The 11839-nt window shown below is 38.9% G+C and overlaps 1 protein-coding gene across 4 annotated transcripts in view; it reads left to right on the forward strand.

Moving 5' to 3' along the window:
• The window catches only part of GRM5 (glutamate metabotropic receptor 5), a 298233-nt gene extending 289226 nt beyond the window's left edge, over positions 1 to 9007 (forward strand). For all 4 annotated transcript variants that reach the window (XM_076328339.1, XM_076328337.1, XM_076328338.1 and 1 more), the window contains one exon: positions 1267 to 9007. In XM_076328339.1, coding sequence (XP_076184454.1) covers positions 1267 to 2089 — 823 coding nt within the window. In that variant the 3' untranslated portion in view covers positions 2090 to 9007. The remainder of the gene's footprint in view (positions 1 to 1266) is intronic.
• Positions 9008 to 11839: the final 2832 nt, after the last annotated feature.

An 11839-nucleotide genomic window follows, 5' to 3' on the forward strand; every position in this document is an offset into this window, starting at 1 on the left:
AAATGGCTGTAGCAAATGTTTTGGAAACCAAAGTAAATTGTTTAAAGTTCTGTTGCATTTTATATATAAATCACGCTTATTCATGTGTGGAGACTATGTTTTTCCTGTTGACATCATCTCAGAGTCATTGTCTGTTTCAGCTAAGAAATATTTCTAATGGTCTTTCTTAATCCCAAGAACTATAGGTTAATGTATGTATAAACACCAGCTCACCAGCCTAAAGAAGATGTAAAAGGAAAGGAGTGCTTTCATACTATGTGTTTATAAGTGTTGCAGCTGGCTTTCCTTAGGTAGCAAGAGGAGAAAAATAAGTAATTTTGATAAAGAGCAGGGTATGATGGGATCTGAAGACAAATTACCCTATGAGCAGTCATTTTGCAGGAGAGTGGAGCAAAATGTTTATTGCTGTCTCCAAACTCAGGTCAACATGAGGAGCTGCTTGTATAGCTTGTCCATTATTTCTTTCCTACTAGGAATATAGTTTTATTCTCTGAGTTGACCTGCCATTAAAAAAATTAATTTTTTTAAGCTAGCGGTGGCTAACTTACCAAGTACCTTGATGAAGAAGAGGCCACCCATTAGAAGCATCTCTCCACCCACAACCAGCATAGCCCTTTTCTGAGTATTGCTCCAATACTTCCAAGTATTGGGATATAAACAGATTTTTTTTCCCAGCCATAACAGACTACACTTCTCCATCTCCCAGTCTACACTCCCTGCCCCATACCAGGAATCCATGGCCCTCACCCTACAACAAGTTCCTTACCACTGAACGCTTCCAAGGCCGGCCTACATACCTGCCCCTGCAACCCAGCCAGTTCAGGTCTCTCATCTATTCCCTTCAATCATTTACCTCTTCCTCACTCCTCCATGCGTCCCTCAGTCCCACAGCCCCTCTTCCTGACACCAGTCCAACAAAATGGAAATCATCAAGCTCTTCCCTCCCCCAGGATGGACACTGCCTATGTCCCAAGGGCAGCAACAGAGGCGTCAGCAGTGGCCATGAACTAGCACAGAGCAGGTCACGACTAGAGGCAAAAATGGCCTGTGAAATGAGCTGGCACACTCTGCTTGTTTTCCCAGAACATATAGGTATAAATTATAGATATAGATATATTGCAATAGGTAGAGATAGAGATAGATGAAATTACAGTCAGTTTTACCATGAATATAAGCTCTGGGACACCACATACCCATGGTATAGGTACAGTGATTGCATTTTTAACTTTGATGCAAGTTACCATCTTATCTCATTTCTGTTTACAGCTCTAATGGGAAATCAGTTTCCTGGGCCCAGAATGAGAAAAGCAGCAGAGGAGCGCACCTTTGGCAGCGGCTGTCAATCCACATCAACAAAAAAGAGAATCCAAATCAAACTGCCGTGATCAAGCCTTTTTCTAAAAGTACAGATAGTAGCCGACATAGTAGCAGTGCTACATTCCCTGAGGCCAGTGCCAAAACGCTTTACGACGTTTCGGAAGCAGAAGAGCAATACCCAGCTCAGTACCGACCGCAGACTCCCTCGCCTATCAGCACCTTGAGCCACAGAACTGCCTCCGTTAGCCGAACAGAAGATGATGCCCCTACCTTCCAGTCAGAGCCTCCTCAGAGAAGTAGCTCCTCTCAAGGCTCCCTCATGGAGCAGATCAGTAGCGTGGTTACTCGCTTTACAGCCAACATCAGCGAGCTGAACTCTATGATGCTTTCAACAGCTACTCCAGGGACAATGGTGGCCACTCCTCTCTGCTCTTCATACCTGATCCCACGGGAAATCCAGCTCCCTACGACAATGACCACGTTTGCAGAGATCCAACCGCTTCCCGCCATTGAAGTCAATGGCGCTTCACAGTCAGCTAGGAAACCTTCAAATGGCAGCATCAAAGAAGGCACTTCCGAGACCCCATCAGCCAAGCAAGACCTTGAGGAGTTGGTAGCTTTAACTCCTCCTTCTCCTTTTAGAGACTCCATCGATTCTGGAAGTGCATCTCCCAGCTCTCCGGTTTCCGAATCAGCTCTCTGTATCCCATCCTCCCCAAAGTATGACACGCTCCTCATCAGAGATTATACTCAAAGTTCTTCTTCGCTGTGAATGTAGTTCAAGACAACATTGGATCTCAACGACTACAAGCAAGTAGTGAGGGGACAGCCAAGCCTTCAAGATCTCCAGTGTTTACGCAGATAAAGTGAGAGGCATTGGGTCATCTTGTGAGAAACGGAGAGGAAGAAGAGGAATTACTTGAGAAGTGGAAACATCAGATTAATTATGCTGTTTTAAAGACAAAATGACTCTTGGCAGATTATCGTGGCCTTAAAAAAACATGGGCTTTTCAGAAACACTGAATCTATTTTTGAGGGCTTACAAGGAGTCTGTTAAATCAGTTACATACCAAGTGCTTTGCTTTAGTATTACAATGAACTGTGTGTACAATATACGGGGCAGGGGGGAAACTAGATTGTAAACAACTGTACAATGGTTTGTTTGTTTACTCTGATTCCTTACCCAGAAGTGAACCTTGATCTTTTATCAAGAATAGAAGACCAAACATTGAATGTACATTTTCTAACAGACTCAAATCTGGGACCAAGCTGTCAAGCTTGCTTTCTTTTTTTTTTTTTTCTATGAAGAACTCAAAAAGCAGTAATGTATGTTCAATAACTACCAAACCTTTTGCTGAAGCATATTGTGTCCGTGATACGTTACATGTGGATAACACTAAGCTGAGGCTTTGCAGTGAGTGACTGCAATATGGAGGGCTTTACAAGTGACTTCTCAACCTACACATTTGTTTATGAAATTCTCTTCTATCAGTATCAAAAATTTGATTTGTTAACATGGGATTCACCTTCACAGCAACAAAACCCAAGGAAGATTTCCTGACTATTTCACCATGTTGCCAACTAATAATGAAGTAGCAAAAAATATTTTCTGGAGTACTGTTTTGTAATTCCCTTATCAGGGCAAGTTGTTGAGGTGAATATTCTCTTTCTAGCAGCACTACCAAGCTATATTATAGCTGCACTCCCTACCGAAATTAACACATTTTTATGGACGTTCTTATGCTAACATTACCAGCTAAAATACGTATTCGGGCTCCCATAGTCTTTGCTTGTAAGGAACAGGTAAACACCCTAAGGATTTTCTCCATATTGTGAATGACAGAATTCTAGGAGACCAATCTTGATTATGGTGAATGCTAACTGTCAGTGGGAAGGTTGTCATAATCATAATTCGTATATAGGGAAAAAAAACCCTGTGTCAAAATCTGCTTAGAGGTGATTTAGCTACTCTTTAATAAGCAACAATTTTAACTATTTAGCTGCTGATGCCTTGCAGCTTGCAGCTATGAACTGTGACAAGAAAAAAGAAAAAATACTTTCAAAGCAATACAGAGTAAAGGTTAAAACAGAGAAGACCTAATGAGATACGAACTAAGAGTCTTTCTTTGTTTCTTAGCAACTCACAGAAGAAGCAAGGGGATTCCTCATATTTTTTTCCTATATCAAGGTAGTACAGTTTAGTGCACTTCATACTGTCACAGCACTTTTTTAATACAGGCAGGGAAGAGTTTTAAAGTTTGAATAGAAGCTAAATAATTTTTGATAGGTGTAGTTACATAGAACTTGTAAGTCAGGCCCTAAACGCACATTGCATTGGCTCTCTCCTTCATGACATAGCTGTCCTCAGGTGCCAAACTTTTATGGTTTTTTTTTTTTTATTTTATTTAAGGATAGTATGAAGTGGTGAGTGATGTACTTCAATTCAAAGTTGAGTTGATGTAGCCTTATATAGAAGACAGCATCATGGAAGGGAGCCTTGAAATAAGGCTGCTATGTTTCATTTTCAAAACCTTTAAATCTTATTTCTTCAAAGATAACAAATATTTTGCAATTAAAATTCATACCCCCTTTTTCTCCCCCATGTCCAAAATAACAAAGATTTGATCAAACAAAAAAAAAAAGATGAAGGCATATTCACATACTTTAGGAAAGAGCATTTTCTATTCCTTTGGGAAGCTAGTTTCACCATTATGTGCTGCACCCCAATTTGCTGCTCAACAACATTAAAAAAAAAAGTAATAGATGACTGAATCCAGGCTAACACTTTACAGAGATACTCTAGTGACTGTACATCCTGCACAAGGCAGTGTTATCCAACAGCAACCTGTGGGCATGCTTATTTTACCAGCTACAGTCGCTTACTAGCTATGCCTAGAGCATGAACCGGCAGGTCACAAAACAGCTCTACTCCAGAAGGCAGGTAGATACACCAAGTCATGACTGTAGGTCCTTGTTGCTTATATGTAGTTCTTGCCTTCTCACACAACTGGTTAGCACAGACTCAGTTCTGTGCAGCTGTATGGTTTCCAGACCGGAGCTTGGTTTTGCCCTCCTGGTTCACAGTATTAGCATGTCTCATCATTCCCTAGCTGCCCATGTCTTTAGGAGAAAGCATCTTCTTTCACATGTTACAACCCACGTTTAAGGGAAGGGCATATCCAATCAGTCTGTGACACAAACATTCTCATTTAGGGAGTCTAGACCATTTAAATGTTGTTCATGGAAGACTTGTATGATAATATATGTTTCCCATCGGTGCAATATTGTTTTGATATATACAGAGCGTACTGAGATAATTAATGTGAATTTCAAAGGGATTCTATTACTATCTGTTCTGTTATACTTTAAGCTGTTGACCAATGTTCTTACTAGAACGTTCTCCACTTTGATCTTTACCTAGCCTTTTAGGTTCCCATTTCCGTAGTCTTTTCTTATGTAGGTGGACACTTAATATTAACGTATTCCTGCTAAAATCTGTGGGCTTCACCGCACTATGAAATAATCAACAGTGGAAATAAGGATTATACAGACAGACATAAAAATCTTTTCTTAAAAATAAAGTTAGTAAAAAGGAGTGAGAACTAGAAACTGTCAAACAGTGACTCAGCATAAATATACCTCTTCTGCTCCCAAATTGCAATTCTGCACAATCCTGGCCATAGCTATTGCTCAGAGCTTCTTGACAACTTTTATATATACTGCCAAGGTGATATACGTATGCGTGTGCACGCGTGCACACACACACACACAAAAACCCCTCAATCTAACACCTGAATACATGTTTTAAGAGGCTAAAACCCTGATGTTACACAACCCAAATTTTAAACACTTTTGCTTACTCTCACTTTGGCAGGAGTCATACATCTTTTGTATATCCATTAGCCACAGCAGAAATTTTAATTGCACAAGGAACCAAGGATGGACCCTGCTGAGATTTTACCTCCCTGTTGTCGGTCTATCTTTAATGAAAGATGGGTCAGCCTTAGTGGCATTTAAAGAAAGCAGAATCCATTTTAATTGTACAGGCTGGAATGTGCCAATGTCACCTTGTATATGTTTGGATTTCAACAAAGGGAGGAAAGGTTTTTTGGGGAAGAAGTTAACAATTATGTAATGACTAGTAATAATTCAAAGGAGCCCAGTGGGAGATTTGCAAGACTGGAAAGTTCTTTGATAGAAGCCAGTGGGTTTGACACAAGAAAAAAGAAAATTATGAATGACAGACATTATGATTTCATTATGCTGTTTGTATGCTAGTCTCTGGTTAGGACATTAAGGTATAAAGGCAGGGTTTTTCAGACATAAAAGCAATGGTTACAATCATGCAACACTTACCAAACTAAAGAATGTGCAAGTACCAACTGAATGGCTTGAAATTGCCTTTCAATTTAGTGCTGCTGCCAGAAAGGGAATTAAAGGAGTTGAAACTATCGTCATTCTTGACCACAGGGACCTTGGAAAATTACTTGTTTCTTTTGTGCTTGAGGCCAACCCTGAAGAGTGAAGGTGTAACCACCTCTGGAATCTGTGCTTTTGAAATAAAGTGAATCACTCTGGCAGGCCAGTTGGGAAGAAGTGTTAGCAATACTGAAGAACTGTATTTTTTAATTGGTTCTGAAGAATAATTGCATGACTTTGGAGATGTGCTTCTTTGTACTTCTATCTGAACATTTGGTGCCTAGACTCATACAGATACCTTAGACCAGAGATTTTTAGACCACAGTCCATAAAGCACTTGCTGATGTTTCACGGGAGCCTGGCTGATCACAAGGTGCTGGCTTCTTCCATTGATTTCCAGCTACAAAAGTGAATTAAAAGTTAAACGCTAATTAAAAATTAACTGTTAAAAGTTTTAAAAGCAAAAAAAATTGTTAGCTTGCTTGGATGCTTATTCAGTTGCTGTGTTTGCAAAAGGAAAACCTTGTAATCCAAACTGGGAGAATAAGGTCTTCAAAGAGAGGAAATGGGAAGGCCAATCCATGATTCAAACTCTGGATGATAGTGGAGTTCACCTGGGGATGTTTCCTTTAGAGAGACCAAGACCAGACTGAAAGACAGCATAGCTGTGGGTGTAAATTCTGTAGAGAAAAGTGTGCAACTTTGCTATTCTGCTTAATACATCATTTATGAGGTGAGAGGAAAAAAACATGACAGCAACAGGCAGCATACAAAAAACGTCGGGTCCTTAGGGAAATCAGAGCACTATGCTCAGGATTAATAATGTGACCATGACTTTTTTATTGTATTGGAGACCAGCCTAAAGTTAGGATTTCAGCAGAATTTAATACCTACATTTAAAATTAAATTTTAAAACCACTACTCAACTGCCACCTTACTCAGGCATCTAGCACTGTATGTCGGCGTATGCTCAGAACTACTCTGATCTTGACATATCTAAGGATCTTTCCATCTAACTCATGTTAAAACCCATCAGGGATCCAGAAAGCAGCAGTTCCTAGGTTAAATCCCTGTATTTCCCATGAGTGAGTACACAGAGCGCACAGCACATAGGCCAACAGGATCATACTCCCTACAAAATAGAGTAGAAATCATCCTTTGTTTTAAAGCTGTGGGTCTGGTTATGCTGCTGTTTTTATAATAGCCTTGAGGTTAGAGCAGTCAGGCAGAAGGTGAGACACCTAAATTCAGACCCAACCATTGTCAGAGGTGATTGAATTCTTCCTCCAGGCTGGAAAGTGCTCTAATGACTCAGTGTTGGGGCACTCTCTATTCATCTCACTAAGGTAATTTCACAAGATGATAGAAACAAATTCAAGAGTCCCACAGTAGAAAAGGAACAGCTACTCTGCACCCAGATAGGACATACCCTTGATATAATTAGGGATGGTATGTGACCATTTCGTATGAAGTACTTAAAAAATCTCAGGAGCAGGAACCAGGTGAGTATTTTAACTACAAAGAAGTGGAGACAACATTTTTTTCTGTGCTATGTATTGGCTCAAAAAAACCCTTAAATACTTCCCTGAAAAGTGCTTTAGTGACAGGAGGGGAGGACGTGCCCTTCCTTACCTCTGTGTCTGCAACCATCTTGTCTTCCACCTGGCGTTCTCAGACCCCTCCGTGGAAAGGGAGAGTCTGAGTCTTCTTGGATAGGTGAAGGAATTACACTTGGGGTTCCCACTTCTCTGAGATTGAAGAAAAAAGGGACTCATTTCATTTTTCTCCAGCCACCTTTTACAATGGCCACCCATCTTTGAAACAAAAATTATAGCCATGTCCAGAAACGGGTCCCAGTTGAAAACTAGTATTTTCTGTGCATTGCATTTCCATACTGGCTCAAGTAGAGTAATCTCAGACATCTCTTTCCTTGTTGCATTGCTTTCCTGGGCACCTAACTCTTCTCACAAACTTCACAGTAAGGTTAGACATTTAACAAAGGGTTCCGGCCTCCACACTAGAGCCAAATAGTATTAAAAAATAGGTATTGCACTGCATAACTTTAGGTGTTGAAGTCCTTTACTGGCATTGGTCCTTAACCTATTGAGGTCAATGGAATCACTCCAGATTAATATCCGTGTAAAGAAAATCAAAGTTTGATAGCGGCCAACCAAGTCTAGATCTTGGCTATTTGCTTCAGCAGAGAATGATAACGACAGGATGTTCTTCCCACTTTCTTTTGAATCAAAGAGCAGATGTATTTTATTAGGTTCATTCTTGAAGCAACTTGCTAGGCTTGGTGAATAGTACCTTCCCATCATTCTTCTTTATCATTGCTACTCTAGCAGGTATCCCAATGGGAAAATTGTACTTTGACTAAATGTGCTAAGGGATGTGAGAGAACAGATCCAAAAATAAGAAACAGGTCACAGTTTTCTGGCAGTTTCATGAATCTCATAAAAGGAAGTCAATACTCTCCATGAACAAGAAAATAATTCATCTGCTACCTATTTCAGTGTGCACTGCACGTATTAAAGACTTCAGCTGAATTATCTGAATTCACTTTTTTTGCTATGGTTTATTATTATACCCTCTGTTCAAATCTCTGCAATTGCCACTTACAATTTTATACTGTGAAAAGGAAAAAAGACACAGACCAGGGAAGCATAACGGTAAATAAAAAATTCATCCAGATGATGAATTTGTGTATATGGCTGGTTTTGTCTCATTTGAGTAATGACAGTACAAACAAACAATAATCATTAAGTCACTCCGATCTGCCAAATGGGAACAAATATACTATGTATATTACGTGTACTAATAGGATTATATGGCAGCTGCTGGTGGTATTTGTAATTAGAAATCTATATAGAATATAGATGTTTTAGAGAGACGGTGCCAATTCTAAAAGATTTGTGTGGGCTACAAGTGCTTGTAATTATTTTTTTTAATTTGCTAATAACTTATGAACAACTGGTTTCAAACATTCTGTGAGCGTTTGTTCTTTTTTATGTTGTTGCTGCTTATACTATTAAAAAATAGAGAATGTAAAGTTATTATTTTGATGTGAACTGAAAATGATTTTTCATAAAATTTAACATTTTTATCAGCTTTGGTTTTGCTTTCTACCTGTACAAATGTAATTTATTTTAGCATTGAAAAATACATTTGCTTGTTTCTCGATTGTCTACATCATGTTATAGTTGGTGTTTATGTAGAGTCAGGTACTTTTTGAACAGTATTAAAAAAATTCTGTGATATGACTGAAAAAGGGATCTTTTTTTTCTCTGAAATACTTACAGCTATGCTTTCAGTGCATTTTTCTGCAAACCAGAACCTATGCACCTATACACAGAATCTATACGCAAACTCTTCAATGGTAATCTTTCTCTCTCTCTCTGTTGTTTTAAAGGATTAACTTTACATCCATAAATAATAGTTACATACCATTCTAGCATAGTTTGATCTTGCTCTTTCGAAACAAACACAATCTCATTGATGAGGCATATATGGATTTTCAGGTCGAGAGGAAATAGTGTAATAATCTAAACAACAGAAAACAAAGCTGTTCAACTGAGAATTTCTATATCAGAGCATTATTTTTATAGCTGTTTTAAGAAACCACATTACTCCTACCACTGCAGGTTCACATCTAATCTTGAATTGCAAACAGAACATCTGAGAAAATTTTCTATATTCTTTAATAATTTGGTTTCTAATGCTCTGCCATTGTCTCCACTAGAAATCAATGCCTTGCCTCAAGTCTGGCTACATTCTGCTTCCAGCCAATAGATTTTGTTTTACTTTCCCTGCTAAATGGAAAAAACAAAACAAAACAACAACAACAAAAAACCACACACACACCCAAAAAAAAACTTTCCTATTTAGAAATCTGCTCCATCCCATTCCAAAATCTGGTCTTACTTAGACTGGCATGAATCTGGAATAATTGCACTGCATGCAGTGAAGCAGCAGGCTGTGAACTGCAGCCCTCAGATAAAAGACTATCATACACACTATTTTCCAAACACATCTCCAGAGAGACTGCTGGTTTGTTTTATTTGCTGTTGAAGAATTAAGGGGAATAATTTCATAACACAATGGTAGGTAAAGTGCCCATCTCCAGCAAAAAACAATGTGAATTCACATCGTGTCTTTGAACCACCTAAAAGTCCACATCCCAAAGTAAATTCTTTCAGTGCAGAATTCCACAGCAGTTGTTTCAGCAAAACACACTGCTTTAGGTGAAGAATGTTTTAGCAAAAGAAACAATACAATTACATTGCACTTTGGAGATGAGGATTTTGAAAACAGTATGCAATAGCCTGCTTCATTGAAGAATATCTTTTCAAAGCATTCTCTGGAACACTGGATCCAGTTTTTTTTGTTTGCAAGAAAAATTAATTCATGCCATGCTCCATCACCACCTCTCAGCTGTGTTTTTTCTGAGTTTCTATTATCACTACAGTATGATGACCTTCAGAAACTAATAAACTAATAAATCCCATCCCAGATTTAATCACAAATCAGTGTTTACATAAAAGGAGAGGGGTATGATTCCATTATGTGCCTTCAGAAATATCAGGGCACTTAGTGGTGAGAAAAGCAAAAGCTCAATTTCTTGGAAAGTTTGGAGTCTAATTTCTCTGCCTGTCTGGAGTATGATCTTTCTTTCATGTTTGGTCCATAAATACCATCTGATACCAAAGAAGCCTTACTGTCAGTGCTGCTATGTTCCTACCAAAAAAAAAAAAAAAAAAAAAAAAAAAAGAGAGAGAGATTAAAAAATCACTGTTTTCAGTGTAGAAGGCTGGTTTTTTAAAAAGCCCCTTCTGATGATATTCACCCTATTCCAGCTGCCTAGGTCATGAAGCAGCAATAGGCAAAAAGTGTCCTTAAGGGAAGCAGAACATGACAAGAGTAGATAAGCAAGTTCAAGGCTCCCCTAGGTGCTACTTAGCTGAACTAATACATGGACTGGGTGCTCCTTTCCTTCTCCCATCCTCCTTCTTCTCACAGCAGGGATGAACCTTGGGAATGAGGCTGGAATTTTAAGAACTGCAATCTGCCTTTGTGTCTGTTCAGGGGCTGTTTAATAACTTGTTTTCATATTGTAGGAGTTTAAGACCAAACCGCAGTGGAGTGCATGAGGCATTTGTTATGGCAAAAGAATTAGACTAGGTTTCTTTCACATATATGGAGACCTTTGTGATTTATTTACATTTTTTCAGGGAAGTTCAGCTTAAAACCACCATCTGCTTTTATTTATTTGTCTGCTTGTAAGCCAAGTCTTACAATTTAGTCATATTTTTTAGGCTAAAACAAAGCAACCAGCATGCTTGATCACTATGATTTTGTAACAGGGATTCAAAACTTCCCTCTACATAACTCACCACACTTAACTCATTCCCAAAGATCAGTAAATTAAAAGCTTCACTGATAAGTGTTGCCTGGGGTTTCTCACATACATATATGTTCACATGTATATGAAAAGAGTGAGACTTTCAGATTTGTGCTTGTTTGGTAAGGTAAAGAGCAGGCTTGAGTGTTTGACACAAGATTTATGCAGTGTGTTTTATACACTGCGGGCTGATGCTTGGCCCTAATGAGAGCAATTCCCAGAACCTGTGTCTCCTCTACTGAGCACCCTCTGCCTGAGCCACTCCTGAGGCGCTCCAGAGCTTCAATTATGAATGCACTTAAACATATGTGTGAGCAACAAGGATGTCAGGTGAATCTCAACTTAAGAATCACTTTAGACTCACATTTAACTAACTGTGTAGATACATCACTGATGAATCTGGAGAGGAAGATGCAAAGAGGACATGGACTCCTAAGAATCTCAGTCTAAGACTGAGAGAACAAGACTGGCTTCCAAGGACAAAAAATGACTACAGGGTGTTCACAAACTAAGGCGTCAAAGACAAGCTTACAAATGAAATGCCAGCAAGGCAAAACATGAAAAGGAGATGTCCTGTATCTATGTACAAAGAATAAAAGTAGCATATGGAATATTGAGATAAATTGACTAAGACAAATGAGGAAAAGGACACCAAACCCAAAAACTCAAGACTGTGTTAGAAGTGCTTGCTGAGATATTACT

This window comes from Aptenodytes patagonicus, chromosome 1 (assembly GCF_965638725.1).
Source record: "Aptenodytes patagonicus chromosome 1, bAptPat1.pri.cur, whole genome shotgun sequence".
In the NCBI taxonomy this organism is placed as follows: domain Eukaryota; kingdom Metazoa; phylum Chordata; class Aves; order Sphenisciformes; family Spheniscidae; genus Aptenodytes; species Aptenodytes patagonicus.